We start from the raw sequence: 18,028 nt of genomic DNA, 5'->3' as shown, positions 1-18,028 counted from the left end.
CTCTATTCTATTTATGACGCTGACTCGTAAATGTGTCTGGATATGACTTTGTTAGCATCGTTATTCTCAGCCAGAGACACAAATTATGAGTCTTGTTTGGAATATGAACAACCCTCGGCATTTTATGAGAGCTGAGAGGCAACCCCCCATATTAATTATTCTTTTTTATACAAAAGGAGGGCAATGATTAATCAGGCTATCCCATTATTTAAGGATAAGGGGTTTCTCGCTGAATAGATTTAGAAATTTTGAACCGAAACTTAGCGAAGAAAGTGTCATAAAAACTCTCGATAACTAACTGTCTTTAAAATATCTGGCGCTTGCAGTTTTAAGTATTCATGCTATATATATTCAGTATTTATTGTTTCCTTGTGAACAAAGTTCACTTTTATGAGCAAACTAACAGTTCTTTTAGTTTGCATACTACTATTAATTAAACAGAGATCGCCCATTATTAATACAAGTTGGGGAAAGGGGTGGCTGTTCCTATTTGCAGCCGAGAGTTGTTTTTTTTTCAGAAAAACACTCTAATTTTTTAACGCTTGATTATCAGCTCCACTTGCGTTTCTAAAGTGAAATAATTTTAAAGCTTCACATTTGGCTGTTGGTATTTGATAATTGTTTGCATTAAAGCTATTCTTAAGATGATGTACAGTTAATAATACAAGTCACCACAAACGCAACTAGAATATTATAAATTTAATTAAGTAACTAATTCATTAGCAATTTGGGAGAGAGGAGGAATTAATTAGCAAAATTGAGGAAAAATGGGGAGAGTAATTAAAGGTCGTAGAGACATTTGTGTACAACAATGCTGCAAACTTCGCACTTCAAAACATAAAACACGGGGTCCATTTTGCAGTTACAATCAGTGGATTCGACCTCGGTACGTATCGTATAGTTCTGGCTTTTTTGACAATATCCACACAGTTCATCGCAAGTTAAAGTCGGCATTAATGTGTTAGAACTCAATGCGGGTGGTGTGTAGTTGTAGCCATCACGCGTTTCCAAACAAGTTCGACCTTTCACCTCCTTATCACAGTCTGGCTCATAAGATTTGGTGTAAATTATATTCTTCTCCCGGATAATATCGCCAGCTGAAGGCTCGATCCATAAAGAGTCGTTTGTGAGTTCGGCCCTGACACTGACTTTGTAAAGTTCGAATAGAGTGTGGGCAACATATCCTTCCTGCTTGTAAAGATAATTCATGAGACAAGATCTGGGAGTTTGTTCAGGACAGTAATGCAAAGCACAATCGCAGTATTTGCCCCTCGATATATCCACAATTTTCCTGATCATTTTCAGAGCCTCTTTTCTGCCCACAATCATATTCCTGTAACAGAAAAAAGGTACGGGTAAGTTAGCGTTCTATAATACGTAATAACGCTCTAATAATTTTATTATCCCCTATTTTTGATAACTTTTGAGTCTTGATAACCATGGAAAAGCATTTGGTTGAATCAGCCTTTTATCTAAAATAGCTGCTGCTAAAATTTAATATGGAAATGGTCTTTTACGAAATTCACGAAACGAAATAAGAAGTTGTTAATCGAAGATTTTTGTTATTAAACACGAAAAAGCTCCATTGTTATCGGCTCTCAAATCTGACTCCTGTGATAATATCATTCTTAGCGAAAACAGTACTTTTCTCTTGCTTAATAACTTATTTCAATCAACAACTTCGAGCTCTTTGCCACGAGTTTCAATGAAAAGTTTCTATTCATATTCCTTACTTAACACTTTGATCATTACACTCTGGAGTCATTAACAATGACCAATAAAAACTTTGTCCTTAAGTTTTTTATAATTTAAGAAGAATTAATTCCCTTGCCCAAGTAAAACTTGCCCCCAAGTTCTCCCAAAAGCAGAACGTTGTTGCGTAAAAAATGGTCTCAGAACCCATTTAGTTCAAAGTTCGTTTGTTAATGAAGTTCATTTGAATAAATTTTACCTGAAAAAACTTTACAGTGTTAAACGTCGGAAACATCAGCTGGCTTTTCACTGCAAGTAACAATGTGGACATCTAGCTATTTGAAAATGGTCAAATAAATCATGATTCGGTAGAGACTAACCAGATGCAAATCAGTTTTAGTTGCAAATCAGTTGTTATTAATAAAAGCTCCTATTGGTAGCAAAAATTTATAAAGATCGCGCACAGGTACCAAGAGCAGATAACAATATTTGCTAAAAAATAAACTAGAGGTTGAGTCTATAGATAAGTCAGCGTCATCGGTAGATAAACGTAACAAAAAGTATAACATTTTCATGTTGATGGGGTAATTTCCAGCAGTTGTTGAAACAACTAATGCAGACCTTTCTAGAAATCCCATTTTTGTACGCTTTTTGATTGTAGTAAATGTAAAGCTTGAAATTTGGATTTGTAGGTGATATAAATCTACTTTGCAGAACTATTCTGCAATCAATATATAAGTGACAATACAAGTTTTCACTATACAAATAAAAAAAATAACAATTTTTTAAGAAAATCTAATTTATTAACAAATTCTTAGCGGAAATAAATAGCAGAACAGAAAACGGATGGCACAGTGGCTCTGTGGTTACGCTCCATGCAAGCATTTGTGTACAACAATGCTGCATTGTTCGCAATCCAATGTCAAAGTACCAGGTACCATTTTACAGTTGCAATCAGTTGTTTCGACTTCGGTACGTATCGTATAATTCTGGCTCAACTGACAAAATCCACACAAATCATCGCAAGTTAGAGTGGGCATTATTTTGCTCGAACTCAATGCGGGTGGTGTGTAACTGTAACCATTACTCGCATCCAAACAAGCTCGGCCTTTAACCTCCTTATCGCAATCTGGTTCATAATCTTTAGTGTAAATTATATTCTTCTCCCGAATGATATCACCAGTTGAAGACTCTAGCCATAACGAGTCGTTTGTGAGCTCAGCCCTAACGCTGACTTTGTAAAGTTCGAATAGAGTGTGGGCAACATATCCTTCCTGCTTGTAAAGATAATTCATGAGACAAGATATGCGTGTTTGTTCAGGACAGTAATGCGAGTCACAATCGCAGTATTTTCCCCTCACTATTTCCCCAATTTTTCTTATCATTCTGAGAGCTTCTTTCCTGCCCACAATCATGTTCCTGTAACAATATAAATAATGGGCGATTTATCATTTAGCCTGAAGTGATGAGACCCCTATGAATTGATTGTGCCCTTTGTTTTATAATTTGCACTCTTAATAAAAACAATAATCTCATGGAATTACTTGAGAAATTTTCTGTGAAGTGTAACATACTCTTAGTTTTGTAAAGATCATCAGAAATAAAAATCATTTTTCTAATGGTGAAAGCTTTTTCGCTAAAGAAACCCAACGTTATAGTATTCTTGTTTCAATCAAACTAACAATGACATGTTTGCGCAAATTCGAAACACTGGTTTCATGCTTAAATCCATCAACAAAAATTTAGTGGCGGAAATGTAAAACGAAAACATCTAAAATTAAAAAAATAACATTGTTCGATGACTTCTGACTGGTGACTCAAGAGAATTCAGAAAAAAGAGTCACCATCAGCTGTTTTTTCAAGCATATTAGTTTGCCGGAACATATCGCATATAGAACTTGCTATATATTGGGTGTCAGTTCTGGGTTCTTTTATAATTAACAGCGGTGTGATAATGAACGTGAGTGTACATATTTGCATGCGAAATTAATCTGTTTTTATTCTTGATTTTTTTCTGAAAGACTAGTTTGTTTTTCTTTGTCAGTATTTTCTCTGCCAGGCAGTTGGTTTTTGTCCGAGCTATTGAAAATAGTTACAGTAATTATGATTGCGGGCAAGCGTGACAAAACAAATTTTACAGGCTATCAAGAGCTTAGTTAGTTGCGAGGGAAACCAGATGAACCTCAAAATCATTTCTGCCCCCCCCCCCCTACAATGTTGATTGGTTATGTAACTTTTGCACCCCCAGGTGCGTGTGCGTGCTATTTTTTTACTTAGTAATATGTTTTATAACAACTCAAAATTTATATGTAATAAGTGTGGGCCATAAAAAAAGGGGTGGGGGCAGAATAGAACCGAACCACGAATATCAATTGAGTAAACAAAACTTGATCAACAAAATAAGAGTAGGCATCGACCAAATTGTGAGCTGTGATTAGAGCAAGCCGTTTCTCCACTGTTGCCAATAATCGTATGAATCACGCAAGAATCGCATCGCAAAGCAGTTGGTTTTCATTATGAAATATTTGTCAGACTGGTAAATAACTTTCGCTATTTCGGCTTCACGTTTTGAGAAATAGTGATTGCGGAATTTCAGCCTCCCATTTGTAATTTCTCTGCAATTTAGCGAGCTGATTAGAGTTGACAAAAAGCTTTACCGTGGTACTTCGCATTGTTTCATCCATATTGTTTGAACGTTCGATTTATCCATCAGTGGTATTTATTTGCGGATTCTGCCCGAAATTTGGCTCGTGAGGTGATCATTAGTAGCTTGTTCAAAGCTTTACGTTACTTCATTAGCGTTAGGTTAATGTTAATAAATAAGCCAGAATTTGAGGATGAATTATCATGAATAAGTTTTCCGAAGTTGTTATCTCTAAGGTAATTCCCATATACATACTTGTATGAGACCATACAAATTTCTGCTCTTTGGACAATAATTGCAATTGCATGCAACTTGGTTATGGTATGATATTTTAAAACTTTTATATGTTAACTGAAAGTGACCATTGTTCTCATGCCAATTACCAAAGTGTGCTTTTCACCCCCCCCCCCCCCCCCCCCGACTCCATGACTTACCCGAACTTCTAACCCCTCCAAAGATAAGCATTAGAAGCCATCAGGGGAGTTTTGGCAAATACCTCGAAAAGCCGTACATCTTCTTTTGGGGTTGGGGGAGGGGAGGTAATTCAATTTGATGTATGATTAGGAAGGCCTGTAATGGTAAGGTTGATATACTTATATACGTACTTTATTATAAATGCATATACAAATATTGTTGTAAGAATCTTTATTACAGACTTGCTTACCCAACCTATATTAATCAAATGTTCTACCAGGGTAGGGTTTGGAATCAATTCCCGCCAGTTACCTTTGAATGAGCAGTGCCAACTCCTCATCAAATTCGGCTACTTCGTCCAGGTAGCTTTCCATAAATGTGTCCAAAATACTCAACGCGTGCCTCGATTTCAAATCACAACCTCCGAACGCCTCAGCAGGAGTCCTTTCCATAAGTTTTTCACAAACTGAACTGGGATAGTGCAATCTACAGGCATTGCATCCACAATTATACTCGTCATTTTCAATGCACGATTTCTTCATCTGGTACAAGAAGGCAAATGTTGCGTATGCGAAGATGAAGCCCCCTTCTGGAGTTGCGCTTAGTCGGTGACGTTTTTGAGGTGTAAGGACATTTATGAAGACGTTATTTTTGCACTGGAACAGTTCTTTATGGAAGACAGCTTGACACTGGTCCTGGATTGAGTCGACCCAGGTTGTTGGGAATAATTGTTTAATGTTGAAGTCTGTCACATTTTTAGTGTGCTCTTTGATCGTTTTTCTTCGCCAGGCGTCGCTAAGCCCCGGACTTAAACAGAGCAAGATTCCAGCAGAAAGCAAAAGGGAACAGCAACCCATTTTTGGATAATTCATAACCAAATTTAACGACCACCAGTTATAAACTGCCAATTGCTAACTAAACGACTTGGCTTTTACACTGTAGGTTTCAATTTAACTTTAAAAAATTTCAAGAATACTTTCAAAATTGCCACTTAGGTTCAAATGTTGAAAGTCTTTTAGAAATTTTAATTGAAATAGAGATCAAAAGTGTTTATGGGCTTGCGAAATCAACTTTCGACAAGTTTTTAATTTGGCACGGCTGAGTTTGAAATTTTGAGAAGTGGGTCAAACTGAGCACAACGAATACTTGACAATTGTTTCCTCGAAGAAATGCGTGTTTTAATTGATATAAATTAGCAAATTTATTCGGGTAAACGTTATAAAAAAGTGTTGGAAAGCGGGTAAGTTTGTGAGTGGAATTTGGCGTGTATTATTTGGAAAGAGGATTGTGAAATGGAGTCCGGACAAACCAGTCCAGTTGGTTGTTTCTTTTCCTGGAAGTGTTGAATTTGAAGAGGAAATGGCATATAATGACGAAGAGAGAGAGAGAGAGAGTGGAAGGGGGGTGTTTAGGAGCAAAGCTGAGCAGAGGATAGGCAAGAAGTGATATGGGGTAAGTGGGGTGGTTGATTTAGAAAAGAGTGAGCGAGTGAGTGTATGTTTGGGTAGTACTATGTTATGTAGCAAATAAATGAGATTTAATTCGATTTCAAATGGAGAGAACCGTTCCAAGACTATCAAGTCACTTTTAGGAGAAAAAGTAGAAGATATTTGAGATTGAGATTATTAAGCGAGGGAACAAGCGAATGAGAAGAGTAGCGGTTATTGGTTGGCTGTAATTACCAATAAGTGAATTGTAGCAAGTTAGTTCGGGCCGGGGATTGCAATCTAGCTTTCTTTCTCATTTGTGGCCGCGGTGTAACGGGTTGAAAGTTAACAGGGGGCATTTTATGACAGGGGATAAAAGTGAAATTAGTCGGAAGCGGCTGGGTGTCATTTCGCGTCTCTCTTTTCTTTTCTTTTCTCTTTCAGCCAAGCATACACACGACAAAATACATAGCAATAAACAAGGTTCGACAATCAGTGATATTAGCAGCACCAACAAACCACCTTTGCTGTTATAACTAGAAGATAATTTGATAATCCAACGATTCGCTCTATAGCACACTAGCAGCAGACCAACAAGTACAAGAGCGCGTGTGCCGCTTTTGATTGGCCAATGAAAAGAAGGAGCGAAAAAGAGCACAGAATTTGGCACTTTGTTGTTTTTGTTTGTTCTTATTTGCTGCTGCTGCTGTTGTTATTGTTGTTGATATTGTAGAATTACCTGTCGCTTGTCTGCTGTCCATCCAAACTATCTATCACTCTCTCGTTCTCTCTCTCTCTCTCACTATCTAATATCTATCAATCTAACACTGGAGCTGTAGTTGATTGTTGGTTGTAATCAGTTGGTTGTATTACGAATAAAAAGAGAGAAGAGAGAACAGCGGTACATAAATTTGTCAAGTGGCGAATCAAAGGTGCCCGCGCATTAATGATTCTTTTAAGAGTGAGTTATGATCATTTATGATTATGATACTATCTCTCTCGAGCTCTTTCTCTCTTTCATTCTATTCCTTCAATTTGACCTGCTCTTTTTCAACTATTCCTTTCTGTCTTTATCGCGTAAACAACAAACAATATAACCTCACTCAGCCAAATCTTGCTTATAGTTTAAAAATAGGCTCGCATTTCTGTCTGATGGGGGGGGGGGGGGCTGTTGGGTATTTGGTAGTTGAGCATAACCAAAGTGAAATAAAGACTTTCTTCTTTTATAAAGCGATACGTCGTGTACCTCTTTGACAAAAGCCACTCAACTTATTCTAAACTCGTTTTGTCTTGTCAGGAGAGTAAACATACACCTCTAACATAACAAGAGAATGTTATTACCTGTGATCTTATAATTCTTTAATGCCTTTTCAGATATCTTCTTAACACAACACAACACAGCAATCAATAACGACTGAGAAAGCACTTAACAAACAACACAAAAACCACATTTTGTTCTTTTTCTAGCCTTTCAATTTCTGATCGCCACCGCCGCCGCCGACAATTTTAGAACTCTTTTTACTTATAAATTATAATTGGAACTGACCATTAAGAGTTTTGACTCCAGTATAACTAAGACAAATTAAACAAATGTCCTCGATAAATTTATACCTGTGTATCACATTTAGACACATTTTAATCTGAACTGAAATTCGGCTAGCTGGTTGAAAGTCCAATCCAATGGCGGATCAGGCCAATAAATAAACCGTGTTCCAGTTGCCGAACGGTCATTTGGAGGAAAATGAGCTTTGATTTTCCGCTGCATTAAAATTACAATACTGCTATTTAAGTGCTTCAAATATTTAAATTTTACTCTTATAAACATTTTTTATTGTCTGCGCGAAGACATTTTTATGGTTTTTCAGACATAACTATCTCAGAGTTGTTCTAAGCCTGTAAATTTGACAATTTAAAACAGCAAATAAAATTTTTTCAATAAATAATAAAGAATTACATCAATAAAACGCAAAAAATGTTTACTGCCAGTTTGCATGGTTGTTATAACTAGTTAAAAGTATTACTAACTAGACATGGTTATGACATGAAATGACGAGTGATTTGTCAGGCGAAACTTCAATGGAGCTTTGAAGTGACAAAAGAATTTGCGTGAAAATTGAATAAAAAGTATCTTTAAAGCGATAATTGAAAGTCCCACCTGAGCTAACGCACCTTACGTGTCATATCTTTTGATACATTTTACAACACGGTTGTAATTGCAGCCCAATTAAAATCCATCCGTCACTTTAATTTATCACTAGACCGGCATTTATTTAATCTTGAATCAAACACAATTTCAAAAGGTAAAGCTAATCCGTTGGCCGGTCGGCTACGCTTCAAAACCACCGCCGCGTTTAATTAAATTGTCCATATTTAGCTGATCAGACCAGCCATTTCAAAGAAACCTAATTATCGTAAAAACAGCCAACAACCCCAACGATATATTAAGTCAACAACAAACTTCTCTAACAGGGTAAAACCAAAAATAGCTCAAGTTCAAATTTCGAACTCCAATTGATTGCCGTCATCAAAATCGCGACAACGACTCCGAATGTTGCGGAAAAAGTGGCCCATGTAATTTTACAACTTGAGAAGCCCAGTTTTTGGAATTGGTTGTCAATTTGAAGTAGGCAGTTAGGCGCGCCTTTTTCACCCAGATGCGTGAATTCTTTTATAGCTGTTGTATAAGGGCAAAATGCCCGGTGCCATTTGGAATAACGGTGTTGTGTTAGTCGGGATTTAACTCCAATTATCGCACAGACTGCAAAGCTTAAAAGGGCCGGGTAGGGTTGGGTTGCCATTGTAAAATTAACTACATTCCCTCTCCCCTGTTCCTTCATTAATTCCCTCATTCGAACAACAACAACAACAACAACACAAACAATCACCTCTCTCCCTTCGCTCCCAACATTTTTCTTACGTCTACATTTCATGCTTTTTCGAGACTGTTTACAGTTTTGGCACTTTTTATGGTATGTACGACACACCCGTCTAAATGAGCAGTGATCCGGGTTTACATTTTGTTGCTAGTCATACAAGGATCAGCTTTGACGTCACTGAAAGCATTGATCACAATTGTTGTATAAAGAAAGGGGTGCCTTTATTGTCGTAAAACGTCATACTACTCAGCAAGCGAACTCGTACGAGCGTCTGTGAAATAATTATGCAAAAGAATTTTTAGATGAGCCATTTTCAGAATCCAAAACATGCAAACAAAGGAGAAGAAAAAAACTAAATTACGTTCTAACATAGAACAGAAAGTAAAATGATATCAAAATTGATTATCAACGTTAACTTGTGCGATGATCTGGGTTTTAAAAGGTAGTAACATTAATCAAAACTATAAAATTCTCTGGATTTCTCTGTGGAATATGCAGATGCTGATCTTTATAAAAGCACAACATTGGTTCATTAGGTTTGCATTGTCGTCTTTGGTTTCAGTCTCTAGTTCGTGTTGTTTTGAAGTCTTGACAGCTAGCTTTCTTAAATTTTTCTTCAAATTGATTTGCTGTAGAAGTATAAGAGTTCGTGGTAGTGTCGAGGGGGGAGGGGGGCATTTTTTGTGGCATTTACGCATCGAGGTTTTGTTTATCGAGGTTGAATGTCTTTTGATATGTTTGGTCTCCCGCAGTTTTTTCAGTGATTTGTTTGCAGTTTTTTATACTTTACAAAAAAGGCCAGCATCACTGCGATGAATTGAGGAACGACATGATAGGTTGATATTGTTCGGTGTTCAACGAGGCCACCTTTCTCTGAGTATTTGTGCTGGCAATTCTCGATAGGAAATTTCAGCTTACCATGCCAGTGAGTCAGGGTTGGTTTATACACAGAGCTTTTCTTGATGAGATTTGGGAGCAAAACTGGCATTAAAATTGATTCTTCTCACCAAAAGATAAATGCTGTCATCGTTGATCTCAGCTCAAGTGAACCTGGTAACTATGCCAGCGATTTCGATGTCCTTTATGGGCGCTGTGTAATACTTTAAAAGGTGGCTCAGAAGCGCAACGCATAAATGTAGGGCTTTTGGTATGGGAATTAGGATCGATTTCTCGCTACAAAAAGCAGTTCGTTTAAAACATGAATTGGATAGAACATGACGTTTAGTGTAACGGCTGCTCTCCTTGTGTTTCACAAAGAAAGCTTTACACCGCCCAGTTCGTTCTGAGTGGTTACAAAATCTGTCCGGATACTTCGTTTATGCAGTTCGCTTTTGTAACTGTATATCCGTTCTGCTGTACTTACCGTTGCATTACAAATTCAGTTCGTAACTATTGGCTAATCTTAGTTTTTTCAACTATCAATTTGAACTGGATTGCTACAGATCACACAATACGGGATCTCTTTATGTATACCAGTTCAATCCGATAGAAAAAACAAATCGAAGACAAAGATATATGTCTAAGATCTGTTTGTGCAAAAATATTTAAATTTAAACTTAAGTTGGCTTTTGCTTTTTGTACTCACAAGTTGAGAATGCCAGAAGTTGGGGTTGTAACAGTTGAATTTCAGCTCCAAGAATTCGTAGATACAAGACACAGTAACAGAATTTACTGCTCAAGAATAATATTTTGAATACAAGACACAGTAACAATTTACTGCTCAGGAATATTTCTAGTTCAAGACACAGTAACACGTTATTTACTGCTCAAGACAATTTGTTTTTGCAATATTTTGCTGAGTTATACTTTAAGCCGTTTTCTGCGGCTGCTACGTTGCGTTCGGTGTGTTGCTTTTGTTATTTCCCCCTTTTTCTCTTTTTTCTCACGTGACAAACTGTAACTAGAACTAGAACTATAACTATAACTATTAAATGACTAAGACAACAGAAAGTGTTTTGTTTCTATTTTCCCCAACTACGCAAGCGTGTTATTCCTTAAGCTCAGCTCCAACATCGCCGGCCCTGTTTTCCTTCGTGAAAACATCTGCGTCCATTGATAGCACTGGAGCGAGCTTCACTACTGGTCTCTTGTAGTATCCATATTTCGTTCGGATTGTCGCTGATCGAATCACTCCGTCGGAACCTTCAAAGGTTTCGATTATTCGACCCAGATCGTAATATCCACGTTTGTCACTGTCTTCCACTAACCTCACAAGATCACCCTGCTGAAGACTTCTGTCCGTTGTGGTCTGCCATTTCTTTCGACTATTCAACGTTGGCAAGTATTCTTTACGGAATCTGTCCCAGATGAGGTCTGCGTAAGCTTGTGTTTGTCGGAAGAGCTTTGTATGATCAACAAATTGCTCTGCACCTGATAGATACGGTAAACAAAGGTTCTTGGTGCCAAGTAGGAAATGGTTTGGAGTAATAGCTTCTAAATCGGTAGCATCAGAACTGACTTGTGTCAGCGGTCTAACATTCAGCGTCTGTTCATCAAGACACATCGTGGTTGACAGAACGTCCTCCGTGATTGATCGATTGCCCAGCACTGCGTACATTGCCTTCTTGCAACTCCTAACCAGTCTTTCCCACACTCCTCCAAAGTGTGGTGATGCAGGTGGGTTGAACTTCCATCTGATACCTTGTTGAATCAGATGTTCTTCAATTCGCACCTTGTTCCATGCTGCTATATACTCTGCCAGTTCTTTTTCAGCTCCAACGAAGTTTGTCCCGTTATCGCTAATCATTTTGACCGGTTTGCCTCTTCGTGCAATGAATCGCATAATTGCGTTCAGACAACAATCAGTGTCTAGTTTTGGTGCAATCTCTATATGTACCGCACGTACAGTAAGGCATGTGAATAGACAACACCAACGCTTTTCGTTTCTTCGACCAATCTTTACTGTGAATGGTCCAAAATAGTCTACGCCCACATTCGAGAACACTGTTGATGCCACTAATGGTGGTGATTATTCTTATGTTCATTTTGCAAGAATAATTCAACTACATGGTGCTTCCAATGTAACAGTATTGGGTGCTTGGTTTCGAAGTTCAGATGACTTTTACCTATTCTGCCTTGAGCACGAATAAGTCCTTGCTAGTCTATGAATGGTGAAAACTGGAGGATTTTGCTGTTCTTTGGAATTTCCTATTCAGCCTTGAGAGATTTCATCTCTTCAGTAAACTGTTCTTGCTGTAGTAGTCTGAATATGCTTGCTTGTGCATCCTCTCTTTCTTGAACACTTAGTGTTTTTGTCGCCGGTTTGTGTTTTTTGAATACACGCTGTATGTATGCCATTGTATTTACTAGTCGATTGTAATTGCTGAATCGTTCCCACTGAATCATCGGCTTCTTTTCTTCAACCTTTGCTGAGAAGACAATTTCGTCGTTTTGTTCATCTGAAGCAAATGTTAAATTCAACTGTTCAGGCCATTCGTTCTCTCGTTGCTTCAACCAGGCCAGCCCAGTGAGCCATTCGCTTCTCTTAAGTTCGTCAGCATTGATCGCTCGTGTCCCGATGTCAGCTGGATTGTTAATACCACTCACATGATTCCACTGTGAAACATTAGTTGTATCCAAAATCTCAGCTACTCTGTTTGCAACAAACACCTGTTGCTTACGGTGGGTGCTGTGAATCCATTGCAGAACAGTAGTGGAGTCTGTCCGGAAGTTGCAACTCCGAATCTTCGATTCGTGTTCCTTCACTATCTGTTCTTTAAGTCTCACCGCCATCACTGCTGCTTGTAGTTCTAAGCGTGGTATGGAAAGGTGTCGCATCGGTGCGACTCTGCACTTTCCGATTACAAATGCTAAGTCTGCTGAGTATTCTTTGGGTTTTGAACGTAGGTATGCCACTGCGCACATTGTATCTTCAGATGCGTCGGCAAACACATGAAGTTCCCATTTGTCCTTGGCTGTGCTGAAGTATCTTCTATCAATGCTGGTTTCTGCTACTTCTGGAAGCTGCGCCTTCCACTTTAGAAACTCTTCTTCTTTGTTAGGTTCTACTGAGTTGTCCCAATGTTGTCCATTTTTGGTCCAGATGCTCTTCAGGAGTCGTCCCATATGGACACTGAATGGTGCAAACAGTCCAAGAGGATCAAACACTGAAGAAACTAGAGATAAGATCTTCCTTTGGGTGATTGGGGTCTCAACTTCTTTGCTTGTACCTCTACAAACCTGTAGACTATCATCGGTAATCGTCCACTGAAGCCCAAGCACTGATGACCCTTCCTGGCTGGGTTCTACTTCAACCTGCTTTGTTTTGCTGATTGATCTTAAGTCCTCTGGGATTGCGTTGGTTACCACGTCGCTGTTGGTGATCCACTTCTTCAGTTCAAATCCATGTTTTGAGAGAAGAGGTTGCAGTTGTTTGAAAACCTTGATCGCTTCCTCAGGTGTTTCGACTGACTTGATGAAATCGTCCATGTAGAAATTGTTTTGGATTGTTTTCGCTGCAATTGGGAACTCGTCCTCGTTGTCGATGGCTACTCGCTTCAGAGCGTAGTTGGCACATGTTGGTGAACTCTTTGCTCCAAAAACATGACTTTGATACTCGTATATTTGCACAGGTTTGTTCATTGTTGGTCGCCACGAAAATCTCAAGCAGCTTTTATCCCGTTCAGGAACTTGCACTTGCAAAAATATTGATTCAATATCTGCGGTTAGGGCAATTGGTCCTTCTCGAAATCTGAATATTGTTCCGGTCAATCCGTGTAGTAGATCGGGTCCGGCTAACAACTTGTCATTTAGGCATATATCCTTGTATTTTGCTGCAGCGTTGCAAACACGGCGAACTTTACCCGGTTTGTTGGGGTTTAGTACTGGATGGTGTGGCAAATACCATTCCTATCCGAAAGTGCCTTTGACTTCCGATTTGCCAAGGATCTTCACAAATCCTTTTTCAACATCTGTATCAATTGACTGTTGATACATTTCTTTTAAGTTTGGGTCTCGTTGAAATCTTCGTTCCAGTGAGTAGAGCTGACCAAGGGCCGAGCCGTAGTTGTTTGGGAGATTGGGTTCTGGTTCACTCCAGAGCATGCCCACTTCGTACCTCTCGCCTGTAAACTTTGTCGTGCTCTCTAGAAGTTTCTGAGCTTGCTGCTCTTTCTTTGATTGACTTACAACATTTATTTTGGAAGCATAGGTTTCTATGTCCCACCATGATTGGATACTTTCTGCCACTTTCACAATTTCTGTGAAGGCAAAATGACAAACATTTTGATATTTTTGCCTGTCATGGGACCACTGACTACACATCCTAATTCTGTTAAGACAGCAAAAGGCTCACTTCGTGTTCCAATCTTATAGTCCAATGGACGTTGGATTTCGTAGGCATCCTGTCCAAGTATGATGCCTACTTCCATCAAGTTGAATGCTCTGTTAGTGAGAACATTCAGGTGTCTGAATTTGTTCTTCAGTTCCTTGTAATCATATGTTGTGTTTCCCAACGAGATTGATGGGTGTACAAACGCTTCAACTGAATGCACCTTTTAAGTTAGTCCCTTTATTGTGATAGGAACCTTCTCTGTCCTCAAATCTTGCGTCCCATGTATGCCAGCTATGTTCAAGGTAACGTCCGTGCCTTTGGCTTGTAGTTGATTCTTGACACTTTGATCGATGAATTAAACTGTTGACCCACTATCGAGGAAAGCATAGGTAGTCAGCCTGTTACCACCACTCTGAACCGATACAGGAACTATTTGAAGAAAACTGGTAACTTGGTTACTCTGGTTGATTGTTGCTGCGCTTACATTAACTGCGTGACTACCTTCGTCCATTTGGTTTTCTGAGTGTAGCAGTCTGTTGTGCTTTTTGGTACATCCATTTATGCCGCACGGGTGGACTTTACAATCTTTGATTGCATGCCCTTTCCCCAGACATCCATAACATAAACGTTCTTTTCTCACTGCTGCTTAGCGATTGGTGACATTCATATTCTTAAATATTGGACAGTTCCATATTTTATGAGTGCCATCCGCTAGTGGGCAGTTGTTGTTTTGCATTTGCTTCGTTTCGTTCGCATTCGAACTCGCACTAATATTTGACGATTTTGAGAATCGTTTTTCCTTGTTAGCGTTTGGTCGATCATCTTCCTTTCGTTCGCTCTTGGTTGATGGCATTCCTTCATGGACAAAAGCCATTCGAGCTAACCATTTTTCAAGGAGAGTGAGATCGGTCTATCTTCTTGACACTCGTCAACGAAGAAGAACCACTTTTCTTTCAAGTTTGTGGGCAGTTTTCCAATTGCCACTTGCAGTGTTGAACTTGATTGCAGATCGCCTTCATAGTTGTATTGCTTCAGTACATTAACTAGGTTGCGCAACATGTTAAGCTGAGCGTCGACAATTAGGTAAGGTCGCCCAAACTTACGTCCCAGGAGTTCCCACGCTTGAGCATAGAATTCTCCCGAATAGCCCATTCCTGATATAGCTGACTTTGCTTTACCTGTCAACAAAGTTTTCAAGTGGCTCATTTTCTCTGAGTTGGGTATATTGCGATGGTGAACCGTTGCTTTGAACATATTCGACCACTCCGGCCACTCTAGGGGGTTTCCGTCGAATGAACTCAACTTCAACTTAGGTAGCTGACTACTACTACTTGGTTTATTACGCTTAAATTTGTCTTGTTCCCGGGCTGTGCTGGCACGCTCTCCAGTTGGTGACCGTGATTTAAGTACACCTTCGCGATTGAAGCTTACGCTGGGATAATTGTTGTCGATCCTGCTTTTCGCACGCTCGAAACTATGATCGTGCAAGTTGGAGAATTTATCCGAGTTATCGAGCCAACCGGAAACATCTTTATCCTTCGGGGTTTTCCAGTTGAATGGTGATCTACTTCGAATACTAGGGGTTGCACTGTCATCAGATTCTGGTGCTCTTGCGTCAAGAGCTTCTTTCTCGTATTCCAGTTTCAGTGCTCCTTCTTCTTCAAAAAGTTGCATATCTCCATTTCAAGCTCCTTTCTTTTCGATTCGAATTCAATTTTCTTCAACCTCAATTTTGATGCAAAGTCTTTCTCTAGAGCCGCAAGCTTTTCTGCTTTTTAGCTCGTTTATCAGAGGAGCTCTTTGAATAGTTGTCTTTGTTTGGGTTTCCACGTTCAGCAGTTTGTTGAGAAACTCCTACAACAAATTGTGAAGACTTAGCGGCAGTTGGTTCTGCATCGCTTGTCAATTGTGCGGTTTGATTCTGTTGATCCGTCATGTTTGTTTCTCCCTGAATGTATGGTAACCAGTCTGCGTTTAATTTTTGTAAGAATTTTAGTCGTTCGGCTTCGTAACGTTCAAACAATTCAGAATCACGAAGAAAATTTGCTCGCTTTCGGTTAAGAATGCAAAGAGAGTCGTCAAGTTTCAGCACCTGTTTATAGATGGTCTTGAGTTTGCTTGATCTATCGTTGTTTCTGATTAGTTCCTGGCCCTCCTGAATTTTTGCTTCGATTTGTTTTTTTTGGAGTTGCTAATCTGTCTCTGCAAAATGTCTTGACTCTGTGACGGAGTCACTGCGTTTGTACTTTGGGACTGCAGCTTGGATCTCTACACGACCTTTTGTTTATTTGCTTTAATTAAGCCTTGCTATTTAACTTCTAATGCACTTTGCCTAATTGGCTTTGCGTCGTTTGATTGCCTGTTGAGTTTTGTTCTCGTTCGTCGATGACTTCGTCACTTCGACTGTTGGGTTGGACAGCAGTTTATTCCACTGTCCGGGTCGGCGGACCAAATGTAACAGCTGCTCTCCTTGTGTTTCACAAAGAAAGTTTTACACCGCCCAGTTCGTTCTGAGTGGTTACAAAATCTGTCCGGATACTTCGTTTATGCAGTTCGCTTTTGTAACTGTATATCCGTTCTGCTGTACTTACCGTTGCATTACAAATTCAGTTCGTAACTATTGGCTAATCTTAGTTTTTTCAACTATCAATTTGAACTGGATTGCTACAGATCACACAATACGGGATCTCTTTATGTATACCAGTTCAATCCGATAGAAAAAACAAATCAAAGACAAAGACATATGTCTAAGATCTGTTTGTGCAAAAACATTTAAATTTAAACTTAAGTTGGCTTTTGCTTTTTGTACTCACAAGTTGAGAATGCCAGAAGTTGGGGTTGTAACAGTTGAATTTCAGCTCCAAGAATTCGTAGATACAAGAGACAGTAACAGAATTTACTGCTCAAGAATAATATTTCGAATACAAGACACAGTAACAATTTACTGCTCAGGAATATTTCTAGTTCAAGACACAGTAACACGTTATTTACTGCTCAAGACAATTTGTTTTTGCAATATTTTGCTGAGTTATACTTTAAGCCGTTTTCTGCGGCTGCTAAGTTGCGTTGGGTGTGTTGCTTTTGTTATTTCCCCCTTTTTCTCTTTTTTTCTCACGTGACAAACTGTAACTAGAACTAGAACTATAACTATAACTATTAAATGACTAAGACAACAGAAAGTGTTTTGTTTCTATTTTCCCCAACTACGCAAGCTTGTTATTCCTTAAGCTCAGCTCCAACATTTAGAACATGACGTTTAAAACAAGAATAAGTGTCTGCTCATAAACGTTGTTAGTGAAATACACATTTATAGGGCGACCGGTAGGGGAGATTCTGTTGCGCGTGTCCTTTTAAGTTAATGATTAATTTTAAGTGAACGTTGAGGTCATTAGTTGGACTGATTTGGTTAACTGCATACTTTTTGATTTTTGATAAGTCGACTTTCAAGGTAACGTTTTGTTCTACAAGCTTTAAGGTATATCATATTTGAAATGTTCTTGATGCTCCTTGGAAGTTGTTGTTATAGACATAATAGGTCAGATGCAATTGCATCTCATAGAAGCTGTGGTTCATGACTGATATTTGGTTTGGTTATTGGATGCTGGTTGTTATGCAAGGAAACAGACAACCCACGAGAAACAGTTAGAAGATTATAATTCAAGAACCGATTAAAAAGCCTATCACTTTGCCATTAAGGACGAAG

At 38.9% G+C, this 18,028-nt stretch overlaps 1 protein-coding gene across 3 annotated transcripts; it reads right to left on the bottom strand.

The window, feature by feature from the left end:
- Positions 1-578: 578 nt before the first annotated feature.
- On the bottom strand, positions 579-7,848 carry LOC142341631 (protein Wnt-8a-like). 3 transcript variants are annotated; one of them, XM_075392734.1, is made up of 3 exons: positions 7,789-7,848; positions 5,063-5,557; positions 579-1,333 (listed from the first exon to the last, which is right to left on the bottom strand). In XM_075392734.1, the coding sequence occupies exons 1-3, from the start codon at positions 7,809-7,811 to the stop codon at positions 781-783; spliced, it is 1,071 nt and encodes a 356-aa protein (XP_075248849.1). In that variant the 5' UTR covers positions 7,812-7,848; the 3' UTR covers positions 579-780. The 3 variants fall into 3 exon arrangements, 2 of the variants coding, with proteins under 2 accessions (XP_075248849.1, XP_075248848.1); XR_012759117.1 differs by lacking the exon at positions 7,789-7,848 and adding an exon at positions 1,952-3,111 and having other exon boundaries at positions 1,212-1,333; positions 5,063-6,910; XM_075392733.1 differs by lacking the exon at positions 7,789-7,848 and having other exon boundaries at positions 5,063-6,898.
- Between the last annotated feature and the right edge of the window lie 10,180 nt (positions 7,849-18,028).

The sequence above is a fragment of the Convolutriloba macropyga genome, chromosome 6 (genome assembly GCF_964194025.1).
Source record: "Convolutriloba macropyga chromosome 6, txConMacr16.3, whole genome shotgun sequence".
NCBI lineage: Eukaryota > Metazoa > Xenacoelomorpha > Acoela > Convolutidae > Convolutriloba > Convolutriloba macropyga.
This window is presented reverse-complemented; position numbering and strand designations above follow the sequence as displayed.

Bases quoted from the DNA above. Each gene is read 5' to 3' on its own strand.
- LOC142341631 (XM_075392733.1), bottom strand. From the start codon at position 5,622: ATGAATTATCCAAAAATGGGTTGCTGTTCCCTTTTGCTTTCTGCTGGA. The intron at 1,334-5,062 runs GTAACTGGCGGG...TTTCTGTTACAG, and splicing joins TTGGCACTGCTCATTCAAAG to GAATATGATTGTGGGCAGAA.